General features: G+C 38.7%; 1 protein-coding gene and 1 long non-coding RNA gene across 2 annotated transcripts in view; one reads left to right on the plus strand and one right to left on the minus strand.

The window, feature by feature from the left end:
• Positions 1-666: 666 nt before the first annotated feature.
• Positions 667-5790, plus strand: LOC116784467. Its single transcript, XR_004356082.1, has 3 exons — positions 667-753; positions 1208-1341; positions 5638-5790. It is a non-coding gene; the product is annotated as an uncharacterized LOC116784467 (long non-coding RNA).
• AGPAT5 (1-acylglycerol-3-phosphate O-acyltransferase 5) overlaps positions 2521-19122 on the minus strand; it is a 54375-nt gene continuing 37773 nt past the window's right edge. The window contains exons 7-8 of the mRNA XM_032683135.1: positions 6775-6898; positions 2521-5083 (exon numbers count right to left, since the gene is read on the minus strand). Coding sequence (XP_032539026.1) covers positions 4858-5083; positions 6775-6898 — 350 coding nt within the window. The 3' untranslated portion in view covers positions 2521-4857. The remainder of the gene's footprint in view (positions 5084-6774; positions 6899-19122) is intronic.

Genomic DNA, 19122 nt, shown 5'->3' on the forward strand with positions numbered 1-19122 from the left:
AACCAAGAGTGTTTTAGGATCTACCATTCTCCAAACCCCTTGGTACTGGCAGCCCAGTGATGGTGATGCCTGTCTTAGTCTGTAGTGGTGGGACTGGGACTTGAGGGGCCTGTTTTCTGCAGAGGCTTTGTGGGGAGCCTGGTAGCTCAGACCAGCAGCTCTGTTGGCCACTGCATGGCCAAGAGAACTGGCAGCAACTTCTGCCCCTGAACATCATCCTCTGTAGGTTCTCTGGGCCAGTCAGGCAAACAGGTTGAAAAGGCTCTGGTTCCAATAAGTCACACAGAGAACACAAACAGAGGCATCAAAATGTCCTTCACAGGCAGAATGGCTGTGAAATAGTTTGTACAGGCATAACTAACTGAACTTTCACATCACAAATACGACCCAGGAACAAGTCACTATTTTCAGGGGTACATCTAGTCTTTGCATTTACTTACAGCCATGCAAACTGCCTAACAGTGAAAGGCACACTCTGGCAGAAACAGGAGTGAGATCCATCCTGGATGTCAAATACAGATGTTACAAAATCCCAGAATGGTTTTGGTTGGAAGGGACCTTAAAGACCATCTAGTTCCAACCCCTCTGCCATGGCCAGGGATACCTTCTACTAGACCAGGTTGCTCAGAACTCAACAACTGTTTTCTCAACAGCAACACCTCCTTCCACCCCACCAGCAACAGACTCCAGCGTTTCCACTGGCTTCTGCCCACCAAATGCCAGTCCTCCTAAGGAGGATGTGCCCTGAAAGAGGTGGGTGTCAGTGGCTTGTCTGTCAGCAGTTTAACAGAGTGAAAACAAACAGGGAAATTCTTCAGGTCCAGGAGGAGAATGGAGGAAACCCAAGATTCACATCAGTTTTAGAAGTGCTGAGGGACTCCTCATTAGGAAAACAACAGACCAGTCAGCCTGGGGTAGGGCTGCAGATCTGGGACTCAAACTGAACACGTAGGAGGTATACTCCTACCTGTCAGGAGGCTGACTGGGAAACTGCTCCCCACACAGAAAACAAATCTTCCCTGGAATCAATCAGATGTAGTCATGCCTGACTGGAGCTGATGTTTCTAATATTTTTCTAATATTTTTTTTTAATTAGATTATTGTTGCTTTTCCTTCCCTGGATTTGTTCTGTGTTTTGTTTTACTTGTGTGACTTTTGCCATTATACAAACTTAAACCAACAATTTCTTCTTTTGTCTTATGCTCAGCATATTGTGCAACTCACTTCACTGGGACCACAGAGCTCCAAATTGATGAGACAGGCATGAACAAGGAAATGAGGACAAGAGCAACCCCACTGTGTTTGTTTCAAGCCCTGCTAAAAAGTGACCTAGAACTGCAGGTTAGGACCAAACTGTGGTTTCCAATTTTAGAAAGGAAAAGCCTTTATAAAGCAGGTGCCAAGATCTTGAACCTATTAGCTGGTTTTCCATTGCCTTTCTGGGCATGGTTGGAATTTCTGTCATTAAAAGTGTTTTTTTATTTGGAGGTGGTGGTGGGAGAAACATCTTTTTTAAAATTTATAACACTAAAACAAAAATCCCAAGCCCGGTCCTGGTCCCCTTCATTATCCAAACCCAAACTCGTTATCTCTCTCTCACTTGAAGTGAGTATATATATTCTATGCATGCTAAAATAATCAGGGGCCAATTTTTAAGTACTAAAAGAAGTTTTACAGTTATGTTACATTTGACTGAAAGGAGAAAAAACAAGTATTACAGTAAAAAAATGCTTCAGAGGAGCTAGCAAAGGACTGCAGCAGGCTGGAGCCCCTTACATGTCCTCCTCAGTAATTTCTTCACTCTATTATCACTCAGTGTTTTCTGTCACTTCACTTTTTGTGTTCTCTGTTATTTAAGTTAATGTGTCTTTACCAGCCTTTCCCCAAAAGTAAACACAAACATATCATTGTAGAATTAGCACATAGTGGTGGTCTTGCAAGTTTTACATACCGTGCATGCATATGAACAGAGCAGTACTTGTGGTGTAGAGGGAAACTGCTGTTATGAAAGGCACTGATAGAGCTGGCAAAGGAGGTTTTTGAAATATGGGTCCATCTGAGATTTAACACATCACTAAAACTCTGGTGGCATTTGCTACCAAGATATACTTCAGGTATTTTTTTGCAATACCTCTTCCCTCCCCTTGGGTCTGTCCACACTGTCTGCCAATGTGTCAGGCCAAGGCCTTGAGGCCAATTCCTGGACAGGACTGTGGTCCTGCACACTAATGAACATTACTAAACCTGTGAAGTTGGTGCAGGTGTTCATGGGTGAAAAGCTATTGCAGTTTGACCCACCTGGTGGTGTGTTGCATTGGAACAAGCACAAATCAATTTTAATGCATTTCTAACTGCAATGGAAAAAAAATCACAAAGTTGTTTTCTTTCAAATGACTGCTTCTCACACAAGTTTTTCCATCAAGAACTTAAAACCACATTCGTAGCCTTTGTGTAAGCAGGTCCTATTAACCAAGCTACAAACATGAAAGTGCAGAAAAAATTGAACAAGTAGACAGGGCAGAAAAGTTGAATGAGCATTGGCTCTTCTTATTTTAATGAAGAAATATTTCAAGTTAATATCAGTGCATATTTAGAAATAGCATGTGATACTCCCAATGCCAAATACAACAGCAAATTACAGTTTCAAAACTTTATAAATGAATGGCAAGGAAAAAAAAAGATTAACAGAGAGGATAAGGTTCAAAATAAACATCCTGTTTGTTTGCTGCACTGTGTCAATTATATTCCTGGTACTTACACAGCAAGAGTGATCCAGTATTTCATGGTAATTAGGCTCTCCAAAATAGCAGTTATTTTCCTACAAATGAATTAAGCTGTTTGCATTTATTTTTGATGTATAATTAAATGTTATTCTTAGCTGTTACAAAGAAATTTAGTCATGTCAGAGTAAAATTTCATTCCATGACTGAAAAAATCACACTAACATAGGAACACTGCCTTCTGGTTATACCCACTGGTAACAGTCGGCTGAGAATAGGAAGAACTACGTGTAAGCACATTTGGCTGTTACATAAAATGGCTTTTTTTTTCTGTTTCACAGCCTCATAACAATACTGTTTTTCAACATTGTTCCCAGTCATTGTTTTCAAAATGGTTCATCAACATATCCTGAATCAATCACCGATATAAATAACTCCAGTGACAAAATCCATTATGAAAGGACACAGAACTTCAAACTGAAAGTTGTACTGAATGATTTTAAGGTGGAACTGTAATAACCGTAATTACTTTATAAGGTTAAAAAAAAAAAAAAGAAAAACACACAGTAAAAGCCGTATCTTTAATTAACTGGCAATGATGAAATCTGAAAAACTGAGATGTAATTTTAAGAGATGTCTAATTCACAATGGACCGTAAAGCAAGACAAATCATACTGAAGCTAGAGAGAGATGCACATTTAAAGCTTGCAAGTGTTATATAAAAATATTTTCTAGTTCTCTCATTTTGATACAAGGAGTCCAGTTCCCTAATGGAAGAAGATAAAATACATCCTCTTTCCTACCCCATTGCTGTACATATAGACTGTTCCCTGGATATCAGGAAATGGCTTTTCCCCAACAAAAATACCAGCCTTGGGAATCGCAGACTTTCTGATAGTCAGGGTTTGTTGATTTTGCTTTTTAAAGTATACTTTCAAGCAGGTGAAATACTGACGGGATATGCATTTTTTTCACTACTAGTCTACTGTGCAAATCATATACATTGACCCTGTAACTTCAATCCAGCTGCAGTCTGCATCACCTAGAATGACTGTGAATCTTACTGGGATACTACAGCATGGAGATGACTGCCAGGTTATGAAATATCAGGCTAAATCAGATTAGTGGGAAAGGCACATGCTTGGGATTTAGCAGGAACACCTGAAGGTTCCTTGTTACCGTACCCTTACGCTCCTGGAGTTACAATAATTCTGTGCACTACCCAAACAACAAAGTTTGCTTCCAGAAAATTGTGAGGTAACAGGAAACTTCTGCTTATGGCACGTACACATGAAAGGTCTGTGAGTTCAGCTGAAACACTTGAGGTGGTAGGGATAACAGACACAAGGGAGGCTACAGTCTGGTTAGGCCAGAAACAAAAACTTAACATTTTGTTATACCACGTACATTCCTTTTATGCACAAACACAAGGTGCACAAAATAAACTGTTTGCTCAGTACAATTTAATGTTTTGCATATGTAAAATAATCACCTAATACTGCAATATAATCAAAAATCATGCACTAGATAAACAGAGCTGCTTCCCCATGAACAGTAGTTCTCGGGAACATTTTATTCTGCTTCAAGTAACATCTCGTGATTTGCTAGCTTACGCAGTCCCTTTTAAAGAACACAGTATTTAGCTAAAACTGAAGAGCAGAATTAAAAAAAAAAAAGTTTTGATTTTATTTGTGATACAGCTGGGACAGATGCAACTGAGCTGCTGCAATGCACGAAAGAACAACGAAAATTCAACATGAATATCAGAAGAATAAATATATACCCTAAATTAAGCTCTGTAAATACATTCACAGGTCCACTTAAGACACCCTTATGCATAATTCATACTTCTTCAAATCTGCAGAGAGAGATGGATGTTAGTTCACGGGGAAAGCAATTTATCATATGACTTGGTTTATCTGTCATTATTCCAGCAAAAATCAGTAGCAAATCTGAAAATCTACATTACTTTTCCCCAGACCAACCACACAGAGGCTTAAGTCACAAAATCTATTATTTCCAATATTTGACCAATAAGGCTTTATTTACACTTTTTTTTTCTATAAAGTCAGGAAAAGGTTTGGTGCAATGTACAAGAAAAGACTGCACATTTCACCAACTGGAGACTAACATCTGCTTATGGTTTAATGCTAACCCAGAGGCAGCCAATTAAAGTCCCATATATCCATGTTTTTACATAAAGTTTCCTTCCAGATTCTGTCAGAAGCATACTAGCAGTCAGGCCACCTAAAAACAGCAAAGATGGTAAAGTTTTCTTGAGGCTTAGTTTGGAATGAACACTTTTTCCAGGGAATTTATTTCTTCTTTTAGAATCCTTTGCATCATAAAATTCTATTAGTAACCTAAAAGCAGAGAAAAGGAGATGGTTAAAGTCATACAGGAGAGTAAGGCATTTTAAGCAACTTACTTTCCTCCAGTAACTGCTTCTAATCACACATTATTTAACAAATGATCTCACCATGTGTAGCAGCTCATCTGTAGCAAGTTGAAACAATGAGTACACCTTATGAACATGTTGCGTGTCAGAGTACTCAACCTGAATGCTTGTAAGCAATAGAGGTATATTTTCCTTGGGGACTAATTTTAACAGTGAACATAAAAATTGAAAAGAATCCTTTTCATTCAGCATTTAGCATAAAAGCCCATAGCATTGAGCAGTATTGCAGGACAAAACAACACACAGATAATCACTGGACGATGAAAAAACATCTTCATAAAATAAACTAATAAATAACAAGGGCTCACAAGACCCTAAATACATCGGAAGCTAAACATGCAGGAGTAAAATGCTACACCACTGGTTTAGTGGTAACTTTTTTCCTCCTACTTTTAAAAACCTTTAATAAATGGATCTGGAAATTCTGGGGGTTTAACTATCTCTGAATTTGCCTGACAGATTCCTTTGGTCCCAGGAAAGATGTTCCAGTGAACAAGAGCCTACAATGAGACAATCAGGGTTCAGTTTTGCTTGTCTTCACCAGACAACTAAAGGGACAGACACCGGGCAGTCTTTTATTTTATGTATCACCTCCTTGTCTATATAAATTAAATCCAGACTTTCTTCCTTTCTAAAGTGAAGAAAAGTTTTTTAGTGATTTTAAATGTCTAAGACACTTTAGTAACGGTGCCATGCTTACAGATAGTCATGTTAACTTTTACATGAATTCAAAGTTCACAGGAGAAATGAATACATTTTTTACTTCCATGAAGTGTGAGATTGGCAGAACAATTTTAAAGCAGAACATAACTGAAGAATCAGGGAAATTTCTGTCTCACATAAAATATTCAAGGATTTAGAAAGTAAACAGATGTAGCTCCTTAAGTTGGACTTAATGGCAAATAAAACCATCATCTCTCAAACAATATTTAAATTCCACATTGAGGTACAAAGTCCCTCCAGAGAACAAGGTTTCCTAGATCTCCTGCATATGCTCACTAGTGAACTTCTCTGGAGATGCTGGAGGGAGCCAGGTACTTTAGTTCTGCCACAATTAAAAAATGGACAAATGAAACTTCTACTTCACCTTGTTTCCCTAGTGAAGGTAGGGATTTTGGGGTTAACTGTGTTTTTATCCAGTTGATGTCTGGATGAAAAACATGTAAACAATTTTGGCAGAAGAGATTAGATCAAGACCTGCCTTTAACTCCAACTTAAAACTGACTACAAGGAGAGAATCACACTGCTGTTTTTTGCTTGCCTACCACAGGCATCTTACATTCTTGGCTATACAGGACTCAATTACAAGCAGATAAACGGAGAGTATTCAAATGAATATGAGTCTTGCCTGGAACACAAGACTCACACCTCTTCAATCTAAGGAAGGTCAAAACCCCAGGAATCCCAACCTCCTGAGCAAAAGGTTTTAGCAGAAGGTTCTGATACGTTATATGCACAAGAATACCAACATCACCCTCTCTTCAGAGAGCTTTAAAGCTGGTACTGCTGGTAACACAGAAATCAAGGATGTATCTGTTAATACAAAAGAAGTAAGACAGATTGTTGAAACAGGAAGTTCTACATATTTCTACTCACTTATCCTTTATTTCAAAACGTTCATGAAGCCACCTTCTCATATACATCTGCTCTTCTGGAATGTCCTTCAGCTCAATTCGGTCAATGAAAATATGAACTCTTGGGCATTCCTTACAAAGAAACTCTAAAAAGAGAGCAAAACAACAGAACTGAGTCACAAAAACACTGTAGGGCATTTCTTTGTCTAAAATACACCAAAAAAATTGGTCTGTGCGTGCCTTGGAAGCCTAACTTCAGTGCTCAAAAGCCTCCCCTCCTTAAGATCAGATCCTGAGCACTTTGCTGAACTTAGAAACCACCTGGCCTACACACTTCAAACAGTGAACCATTGTAGGAGCAGGTGTTCAGCGAAAGGCCCCAGAGATCACGTGCAACATGGAAGAATTGTCCTAAAATGCACCCTGCTAACTGTAAAATGCTGTGCTTGAAAACATTATGCTCTACCTCAGCAGCAATCTACTCATTCAGTAGTGTGGGATGCAGTAACTTTGATACTGTAGTTATCCATCCTGCAATCTTGTTAGTAGTCCTCTTTGCTTGTCCTTTTTAAAATCTAAATTTTGTTTGCTCCTGGATTGGAATTACAGTGATTTCCCAAAGCATCTCCAGAAGAAAGTATGCTTCAGTTTAAGCAATAATCTATAATTACAAAGTAGAAGAGGGCAAAAGACTCAGAAAAAAATGATGCTTTCTATTTTTTATCCCTTCATTTTTCTTCTGTCTTACAAAGCTCGAGACAGCCCTATTGTAATTCCCCTCCTCCATTTCCTCAATTTGTCCCTAGAAAAATTTACCAAGCAAGCATTAATGAAAAACAAAATCCCATTACTCAAATAGCCTTGTGGGATTTCTTACAACTAATAAGTGGTAAAAATACTGTGCATGACTATTGTGATATACTGCACATTGTAAAATACTACGTTTATTGTAACCACTGTGAAATCCTGTGCAGTGTGTATTGGTAACCATCTGCATTTACCAGTAGCAAGGGGTGCTGCAGTAACCATGACATCTCTGTACAGAGAGATGCATGATGTGAAGATGGAAGTCTTCAGAAATTTGGACAGTTTCATATTTTGGAAATGGACCAGAAGTGCCTTCCTACAATACAGACAAGCAACAAATGTAACACAGAGAGGGTGGTCCCTTTAGGTTGTTGACATTTTTGGACAGCAGTGCAGATGTACAGAAGACTTTGACCCATAACTGTTAGGGGTATCTTGAGGAATGAATGTGCAAAATAATTGCTGCGACATGTACATCTTTATTGTTGTCTGCCAAAGCAGATATCCCTGTATTTATTTTTCATCTTTACAGGATTACTGATTTGGAAAGACTTTGTTGTAAAAGCAGTCCTTATCATATACTAGAAATTGCCTTAAGGAATTTTAAAAGCCTGTTCATGCAAATGTGTATGCGTGGTTGCAGAGGGGGAGGGAAGGAGAAGAGATAAAGAGATCACTGAAGTCTTATGGCAGTTTGATGCACAAATCTGTAAGGTGCTGTGTGTGGTTCTGTCTAGAGTTCACGCAAAGAGAGCCCTTCACCAAACTGCACCGTAACATAAAGGGAGCAACACGGCCCTGCACCATCAGCTGGGGAAATGGCTGAGGGCTCCCAGCAGGCACAAGGCAACCTCAGCCATGCAGCAGCAAACACAGCTGGCACCAGAAGGTTCCTGGCAGAACCTTCTCCTAACTACAGCTATTAGATAACAGGCAAGTTAAGTACTTGGAGTCCGGAATGGCGGTACAAGTAGACATTTTCTTCAGGTTTATGTGCAATGCTTTTACTAACCACAAAGAAATCAGAGTTCTTTTATCTAAAAGCAGGTTTTTCCTCTTGCTTTAATGAGAAGAAAGGATTTTCTAGGCCTGTTTCTCCAAGGATACTATCCAGGCCCCTACATGAAGGTCATTGACTATATGATCACCTAAAAGCATACTATTAATATTTTAAAATGACAGATGTATTATCCATGTCTTAAACGCTTATGATGTTCACTGATGTATAAATCCTCTTTTGAATGGCATTACTACTAAGTGGAACATTCTAACAAGATGCAGAACTGTATCTAGAAAACAAATGCCTGGAAGCCAGATGATACAGTCTTTTTTTGCACTAGACTCCTATAAAAAGCATCTATGGTATGCATATTCAGCTAAAGCTCAAGATCCAGCTTTAAAAGATATTTGAAACATTCTGTGCATTTTCTACTGTATGTTTCTTTTACTTCATAGCACATAGGTTGCTCTGCATAAGAACAAACAAGTCTTTACTGATGTTACTTATAACCTCAGTTATAAATTATTAAGGGAAATTATAAGCCAATCAAAATTCAAGACATAAGTATTTCTAAAGAAACACCTTACCCCCATCCCAAGCTGAAATGTAGCGATTCTACAAATCTGCTTGGACAGCCAAAAACCTCCACAAATACCTGAGAGTTGCTGCTCACTTTCTACCTTGTGCCCAAGTGCCAATGCAAGTTGATTCTTACCACTTCCCACTCTGGTCTTCTTCAAACAATCTAAATTGAGTCCCCATATCTGAAGATCCTAAAACTTTGTCATAATTTCCCACCTTTGTAAATGCCAATGCTTTCTTCCACAGCCTTACTCTCCCTTGTAGTTTGAGCTTAGTACAACCTCACTGAAGGCTGTGGGATCTGCTACTGCAGGTGCTCCCCTGGAGAGGGTCATGATTCCCACACATCCATTCAAGGCCCTTTTATCCAAAGTCTGGGCAACCAGGACATCTGCAGATAATACCATAATGCATGCAATCAAGCACATCAGGGAATCTGACTAGTCTTTAATTATCCAATTCATATCAGGGTTTAATGCAACTAATCCAACTTTTTTCCCAATCCAACTTTTTCCAATCTACAATGTCACTGCAATCACATAAGAACACCAGTGAATAAGGACAATATATTGAGGTCGATTTTGAGAAGAAACAGCTGGATTTTATCACCACAACCTCTAAAGGTTAGTGGTGGTCCCATGACTCCTAATTTCACATTAGCTTAACTCCCCAAAGACTTATGCAATTAAGCTAAGAAACAAAATCTTATTGAAGCAATTTATTACGTTCAAATTACATCTAACTTCAGGGACACTAGCCCTTAAGGCCAACATCTTACAAGGCTTTTCAGATTCCTAAACTTGCCAGGATTTGTTATAATTAACAGCAGGAACAAGCAAGCCTGAACTTTCCTCCAAGAGACAAACCATAAGTGCAAACCATGCATTACAAGCAAACATTATGTTGGGGAAAGCATTAGCCAATCAAGAATTGTGTACCAATTGGGTTAAATGAATGCTAACAACTCGTGTGGGAGCCAAGTGGATTGACTTTTGTGTAGGAGATAATTTCCTAATAAAACTTTCTATCTGGCTAAATAACAGATACAAGCACAGAATGTTTATAATGCTTCTAATGGCCAACCACAGCAGAAGGAAGGAATTGAAAATAGTAAGGTGGATTGAGCATTTTTTCCTCTTAGACTGTGACACTGTGTCCTTCCTTCTGTGGGACAGGTTTCACACTAACACAGGGCTGAAGGATTCAGTGCAGAATTAGGATTAATGAATGAGGTGCAGCAGTCTCCAGGAAAGGAATTGGATTCATAAGATTTTTAATTGCAAACCAATGTTTGGAGCTTCCACAAAATTCTAACAGTTCTCAACTCCTCACCTTCAGAAGCCAGTTAATTGTTTGGAATTACCAGCATTACAAGGGAAACTGAGGGAAAAGAGAAGCTCCAAAGCATAGACATATCTTAACTGAAAAGGGACATACAAATGGCCTCAGACCACCTTCCCCTTAATACTACCACAGAGGTTCATTCCACCACTCCAAACTGTTTGCCTTGCCCCTTAAGAAAGTTGTGACAGTGGCATTACACTTAAGCAGATATTCCAGTTTTCAATTACTAATGAGGTCTATTTTTATATGCACTTTAAATACGACGGCAATAAAGTAGCTCAGATTTCAACCTCCTACATTGGCTCTTTTACTGCAGTGTAATTATTGCCAAGTCCTTCAAAATTAAGAAAGGACAAACCGAAACCTGACATCATCATGTTCACTTAAAGAGTCCACAATTCTCTCCTGTTTTAACAGATTTCAGTAATGTTTGTGATAAACTGATAGTGATATCAAAGAAATCTGAAATTTGAATAATGTATATTTATTCTAACTAGCCTTTCAAATGTTTAAAAGTATGTCTCTTCAGTAAGAGAACATTGTGTGTTGTGGTGTATATAGTTTTACAGGCAAACCCATGACAGCAAAGACATTCCTCTCTGAACTGTAGATGCTTTCTTCTCCACTTTTTAAATTTTCACTAGTCAGGACTTTAGTGTTTAGCTATCAAAGCAGTTTGTAAAATGTCTCCTCAAAGAAATAAATCCCATCTCTCCACTTCCATTTACTTTGTACACCAAATTAACAATCAAACAGAAAAACAAACACAAATTTAAGTGCCACATTGTTTCTCAGCTTTGTGTGTTCCATCACCTCAAGTTGAGCTGACAGGAAACTATTTCACGACTTGCTCTAACAAAATAAAGCACCAGTACAGCAAAGTGGCACCAGACAGGAAAGCAAACATCCAGGGCCAGCAAAGGTTGCTCAGAGGAGTTAACCTGGGCAGCAGTGGAGGAGCAGGGTGCGCCAGTACCTGCAGGTACCGCTGATGTAGGGAAGCATGCAGGGGGTGCTGTGCAGGCTTGACTGAAGCTCACAGCAAGGAGGGAAGCCTGGGACCTGAGGAATAGCCCTTTCAGGAATACTGCCAATCCCCTGTGCAAAGCCTGCCATGCACACAGAGATCGGAGCCTCCATGCATCCAGAAGGGGCATGGCATAAGGAATAAGTGACTTAGGGGCTGGAGGATGTTCTGAGGTGAGAAACAGGATGCACCTGAATCATTATGAAGCTGCAAAAACTGAAAAAGTTAGAGACCGTCTGGACTGGCAGTTAGGGAAGGCTGAAGGTCAGGAAAAGCAGCCTGTCCATAGGGATGTGGCATGAGGTGGATGTAGATAAAATTCAATGTGAGGGCAAAACTCAGAAGTTTACCAACACACATGTAGCTGTGTACCAACACGAGATGCCTAAATATGAAGACAGAACAAGAATTACTGGCACCAAGAGATCACCCCTGTAAGGCAAGTACCCAGGGGCCTTGCAGGAGCATGCAATGTTACCAGGCTACAGGACTTCTAGGAATGACAGAAGAGGATTTACAAGTAAGTGAATAGTACTGTGCATGAATATATAAAGTAAAATAGTTTTCTATAATAAGGAGACAGAAGCACAATGAAATCCTTTTGCATGGAAATCTTAGGCTCTAATAAAATATATATTAGATAAATATATTAAATGACTTCCCAATAAGTTTGATAATAGTGAGCAGAAACTGTGAAGCCAGACTGCGACCTGCAAGTTCAGGACTGACAGCAGGAGTGTGAGATTTCAGCTTACTGAACTGCATCGATACTTCATCTGAATGAGCGGGGAAAAAAACCCAAAGTAAACCCAAACCAAACCAAGCCAACCAACTGGACAAAAACACTAGAGGAAAAAAAACCTCAACAGATTGTTTCCTAGAACAACTAGTAACAAAACCCACATGAAAAGATGCCACTTCTGGTGTGGTCTTGAGTGGTGCACAGTGTTTGTAAGAAGTGCTCTGGAACCACAATACAATTAATTTCAGTGTTGTAGAGAAAGAATCTACACAGAAATGCAGAATTTTGGGGGGTTGGCCTCTTCTCCCAGGCAACTAGCAATAGGACAAGAGGAAATGGCCTAAATTTGTACCAGGGGAGATTCGGGTTGGATATAAGGAAAAACTTCTTCACCAAAAGAGTCGTTAAGCATTGGAAGAGACTTGCCCAGGAAAGTGGTAAATTCACCATCCCTGGAAGTGTTCAAAAAATGAACAGACGTGGCACTTTGTGATATGGTTTAGTGGGCATGGTATTTGGTCAACGGCTGGACTTTGTGATCTTAGAGGGTTTTCCAGATTTAATGATTCTGTGAATTAAAGGAACTATGTAATGGGAGGAAAGGTAAAGTGTCAAAATATCCTGAAAGAAACAGTCCAAAAGAAGGCAACCTAGAGACTGGTAAAAAACCCCCAAAACACTAAATACCAAACCCCAGAAAAACTTGCAATAAAAACCCATGTAAAAGACATATAACACTGCAAAAGGAAAAGTCTGCGTAGGTCTGAAAAACACCTGTATGGCTTAATGGGAAAATTAAGGAGGTTACTACTATACTCTTACCTTCTTTTCCTCCTTGAGGAATGGAAAGCTTGTCCAAATAAGGAAAAGCCAAGAAACCACTCATGCCAAATGTAAACATAAACTTAAAAGGATCAAAAAGAAACTTGAAAAATGGCGAGGGTGCTCTATTTTAACTTTTTAAAATATATTAAAAGCAGTAAACCAGCTAGGTCACTGGTGGGACTGCTGGAGGACAAAGGTGTGAAGAGTAGCACTCATGGTAAAGTATAAGCCCTTGCAAGAGAAGCTCAGATATTTGCTTGCAATATTTTCCTTGCTGAAACTGTTTGATTCCTGCACTCATTGCATTCTTTGTATCAGATCACTCAAAGGAACTAGATCAATAAGTAAACAGACAGAAAGTGTTAGACTAAATAAATAAGTTTGATGTCAGGAAGTCACCAAGACCAGACAGCATTCATCCAAAAGCTCTCAAACTTGGACTTTGAAAACAAAGATGTGTAACCTATCATCACAACCAACCATTGTGCCATAAAAATGGGGAGTTCCCTTCTACAAATGAAGGCTTTAGAGATGATGCTGGGAAATACAATGAGTCTTACATCCCTGAGTAAGATAGCAGGGTCTATAATAAGACCACTAAGCACAGAGATAATCACAGTTTGTTGAAAAAAAATTGGTGTGGATTCTGTAAAGGGAAATCCTGCCTCACCAATTTGCTGGATTTCTACAACAGTGTCAAGGAGCAGGCGGATAAAGGGGATTCACTGGACATGATATATTTGAATTTTCATAAAGCCTCTGACAGGGTTCCACATTGAAGGCTATTAAAGAAATTAAGCTGCCATAGGATTAAAGGAAATGATGTTTTATAGACCAAAAGCTGCTTAAAGGAGAGGAGGCAAATGGAAGGACTTAAGGATGGAAAACATTCGACAACTGGGGTCCTCCAGGGATCAATGCTAGGACTGGTTTTACTCTGTGTCATCACTGATGAGTTGAAGAAGGGAGCAAACAGTGAAGTCTCCAGTTTTTCACATTTCTTTCAGAAGATCCTAAGCTCTTATGGGTAGTCAAACGCTGGCTCAACTCCAAAAGGACCTCAAAGCTGAACAAACAGGGTGAAAATGGGGCAGCCAAGCTTCAGTGTAAACAAACATGGGGAAAAAAACCCCTTAAATTCTGATTACATGATGCTTAACTTGGAATTGGTGGTTACAGTTTGGGAGTTGTTGACCCTTCCCTGAAGCCATCCTCTCAGTTGTGCAGCAGCAGTCCCAAATCCCCCAAATACTGGGCAGCACCAGGAAGGACACTGAGAACAGGGCAAAGATACAGAAAAGATTATAAATCCACATTTAAAATATTGTGTGCAGTTCTGATCTCTGTAGCTGAAGAAGGATGTAGCAGACTCAGAGAAGGCCACAGAAAAGACAGAAAAAAGGCCACAGAAAAAGGTTATGACAGCTTAAAAAGAATAAAATATATATATATATAAATCCTGAAGACAGCAGTTCAGAAATATAGCTCCACAAATCCTGCAAATTCAAGGGTAAATCATCACTTGTCTGTACCTTCCTGAAGATGTCCAGATCTAAAGAATCTTTTAAAGTTATTATTAGAATGTGGTACATATAGTTTTCTATACAGATATTAGCACTGGAGAGCAGCAGTGTCACTTTAAGCTGTCTTGCTGATCCAAAATAGTATTTGATGAACACCCACAGTACTTGCATATTATAGTTCACTGAAACAATCTTCAAGTGGCTTTAATCTGTTATTCTAACAGATGCACTCTGGCCTTTGTACTGCTCTATAATAATATGTGAATATTATATGTTGGCCAAGTTAGCAGGAGGTTTCCCACAAAAGCTTAACTGTTTTGATCAACAGGCTGCCAGGAACAGAACCTGGATCAGGTTAGGTCTGTGGATTACATCTAAAGGGTATTCCACCACTGGTAACTGAAAATGAGCAAATTTAGGAGATACCTGTGTCTTCCTCAGAACTTCTTTAAAGTTTCAGAAGTGGGGACAAAAAAATGTTGAACTATGCAGTTAAAAAAAATGGCAAGCAAAGATACAAGGAGTGGACCAGTTCAAAACAATGTTCTCTCTAGCAAAAAAACAGGATCTGTTAGGAACTACGCCAGCAGTGCTATATTGATGTTTTTGCCTTTCTTTCAGTCTGTTTTGATAAACAGAGAACGGTACCACAAACAGAAGAAAAGGACTGTGATACACAAAAAAGCAAAAATAAACACAGTCTCTTAAAGCAGCAACATATTTTTGGCCAAACCTGACAGTGTGAAGAAATTAAAGTTGTTTTTGTTATCCTCAGGGTTCAGATACACTTTTGCAGAAAGATCAGGAGTTCCTCGAGCTGTTGTAAATAAATGCTGCCTGGGGAGTGGAATGCTTCTTCTCACATGTGCATGAGGTCCAGGGTGCAGGGAACCTTTATGAATCTCCGGTGTAAATACTTTCAAGACCCACTTTGTGTAGCAGAGGTTTTCTGATGATTGTGTGCTTTCAGATCGCAAATTCCCAAAGGGAACCTATGGATGCCTACCTTCAGTAGGAGCTGCTTGGGAATAACTGAGATACACAAGTCCTGGCCTACACTCAGAGGAACACACACTTGGGGCCTGGAGTGATGTTGCAAGGGGATATAACCCACACCAAGGGGGTGTTATTAACACACGGATGTAGCACCCACAGGTATTTGTGATTTGGAAAAGGAAGAATCATTTAGGCTTGCCTTAATCTTGCATTCCTCCTTAGACATCTGAGTTTGGTTGTTGGTAGAGACAAGAAACTGGGCTACAGGAACGCCAAATACAGTTATCTTTGTGTCCTTGTTTTGAGATAGGTAAAGAAACAAAGGTGCTACTCATGCTCAGACTGACTTTCATTTTCTCTGATTCTGGAGTTCTACGAAGAACTACAGCAAGGTTTGAAAACATTCCCCTAAACTGATGCCACTCTTCAGTGAAATGTTGTTGAACAGAAGTGCAATGATTAAATCTTACAGTATGAAAATACTTTGCATTTACCCAGACTGTCCTTATCTGCAGAATATTGATGCATATGCCCACATCTGTGTTGAAAGTGCCATTTCAAGTAAGTCACCCCCAAATCAACAGGCAGGTTTTCATCTTACTCAAACTACAACTAATAGGGAATTACAAGGGGTCTAAAATGACAGATCTAGTCCTAAAGAACGAGTGAAAATGCTTTCAGTTAAAACTGAATGACCATTTACTTACTTTGTGGTACCTGGTGAAATCATGTTATTAAAAAGGTTTTAGTTTAACATTTTGCACAAAATAAACCTAGGGTTTTTCCGCTAAAGGAAAAAAGTATGATAGAGTATCAAGAATTGTTAGGGTTGGAAGGGACCTCTGGGGACCATCTAGCCTAAGACCCACAGAACTATGCTGCCAACTAGTGTTGTCATCAAAATTCCTCCAAAAAAAATCAATAGAAATTTTACATTTTGAAATATGAAAGGTAGTTATTACTTAAATTCTGCTTGAACAGATGCAGAATGACAGGTTCTTGATTTGAGATTTCCTGTACATACTAAAAAGTGATTGTACACTTGATACAAATTTCACAAGAGCTGATGTCCAGCCTCAGTTCTAATCTACATCCGTTCTTTGGTTACTCTAAAATAAATGACATTTACTTTTCAATATTCTTTCATGCAGTAAGAAAGACAGCTAGCAGAGGTCTGAACAATTAGCCATTTCATCACTATAAAACTTACTTCAGACTGTTTTACATTCCTGTTACTGTTTAGGAGCTTAATAATTTAGCTTTTTAATTCTTTCAACACATCTATAAGCAAATGCTTGTTATCATTCTTTGGATCTTGAAAGACAATGGATGTGATCAAATCTGGGCCACAGTCCAGACAAAAACTGTTTTCTATTCCCCCAGTTGTTTTCTATTCTCTTGTACTTCACTATCTAACTGGGTCCTAACAAAAGTGCAAGTTTTGGAAAAGGGTTTTTTCCCCTAGGGAAGTTAGGCCAGTCTGACCTCTCAAATTATACTGATCAAAGTGATGTACAGATTTTCAGAAATGCACACATACGTACGCTTTCAAAGTGTTTGTTCTGGGACTGATATACCGCAGAGTCAATAATTCTCAGGAATTCCTCTGACTTCTTTAAGACAGACTCTATATATACTTGCTATTTTTATTCAGTGTTTATCATTGTCACATGCTGCTATTTCACACACTCTTTCATCTACAATTGCCAGATAAATACCATCTGGTTATGCTAAAGCCTTCAGGCAGAATAATAAAGATGTAGATGTATATATAATGCGCTTTCAGGTGCAAGAATGATAACAGTTCCCATGTCCCACAAGACCTACCCCTTAACACCAGACCAAGCTGGATGTAAACTCTTAGGACATTTATTCAGCAGGAGGAAAACTAGGATCTCATTCTTTCTTCCCAAACTTGTTTCTACTTTTAACTTGATGACAGTGTAGCAAAACAGTATCAATAAATTCAGTGCAAGAGTTTCCCCTCCTCCTTTTCCCTTCTAAACAGTACTTAGAGAATTCAGTACCTGAGATGCACTTCAGCTGTGCCTCAGTGTGAATATGATCATTTGCATCTTATTCTAATGACCACAATAAATAATGTCTAGCATTATGGTCCTCCCCAAGCAGGACCATGACATTCTGTCATTAATGACCTGGACAAGCCATCTTCAGTAGTGAGAGAGGAACAATCTGTGGGAAGTCACTATTCTTTGGAAAGGCTGCCATGTACTGGAAAATTTCCACTGGAAATGTACCAAGATCTGAACTTCTTGTAAGGAAAAGTAATCAATAATGAATAAACGGTAGGAAAAAAATTGCATACATTGGTCACAACTGGATGTGAAGCAACAGCAGAAAGCAACATCCCTGTCTAAAGCTAAACTAACCTTTGTCCCTGTCTAAGACCAATCAAATTTGATCTCTTCTAAAACAAACAACTTGCAGCTGGAAAATGCTAACAGAACATTAAAATGCATAAATAGTGACAAAAAGTTCAACACATTTGAAAGGATATACTATCATAATTTGCCTGCTCTAAAATGGCACCATGTTATCCAGTATGTCTGTTATTCACTGTTGTTCTGATGGTGAATGCCTATTTTCCAGTTGCTAGTATACTATGCTTTGTTTTAATCTTGTCGAGCAAGTCAACATCATGATATTTAAGCTTGCTGGCCTAAAAAATAAATAATTCCAATTTTTCAAAGAAAGACTGTTTAAACTAGAGCTGCATATTACAAAATTCGAAATGCAATTCACTTTTTCTTCAGAAGTTTTTTCCCATTTACAGTTTGCTAACACAAGTTATCAGACAAAGCATGATAGTACTCCCCATAATACCTAAAATGTTCCTTTTAACCTGCTTTGTTTACTGCTGAAGACAGCAGCCAAGAGCTGACCATGTCCTAGGTTAGTATGGGTTTTTCCAGAAGTGGCACAGGTCCTTCTGAGGTTGAGATTTATAGAACTGAAAGTAAAATGTATTTCAAGAAGCACACTATATCTGTTTGGAATTCAGATTTCATTCACATGGGAAATGGTATAGTATGGGAAATGAAGTCCTCAAGTAAAGTTGTGTTTATCAGAAGTTTGTTTTCCATGTAATAAATTTCAATCAGAGTTGCTAGATTCAAAAAGACATGTCAACCTTATCTTTTAAAAATTACCAGGATTGCACTGCCATTTTATTCCGATGAGAATGAAAACCAAAATTCTCAACCAGCACGGACACAAATATGAAGTAATATGTCCTTTTCATGCATGCAGAACACATTTTAGTATTGTAAAAAAGCAATAATGCTAAAAAATGTTGAATGCATAAGTATGCCTAATTCAATTCTTGTTATATTTCTGAACAGACCAGTTGTTAGACTTCTGGATAACAAATGGTGAAACGATCTTGATCTCTTATAACAGAAATTGTTTTTCTCCCATTTTGTGTCTGGAGGGCCTAAAAGAATGACAACTATGTTCCACACTGTAATTTATATAGTGTTCTTAATCTACATAATTTATATTAT

The sequence above is a fragment of the Chiroxiphia lanceolata genome, chromosome 3 (assembly GCF_009829145.1).
Source record: "Chiroxiphia lanceolata isolate bChiLan1 chromosome 3, bChiLan1.pri, whole genome shotgun sequence".
Classification (NCBI taxonomy): Eukaryota; Metazoa; Chordata; class Aves; order Passeriformes; family Pipridae; genus Chiroxiphia; species Chiroxiphia lanceolata.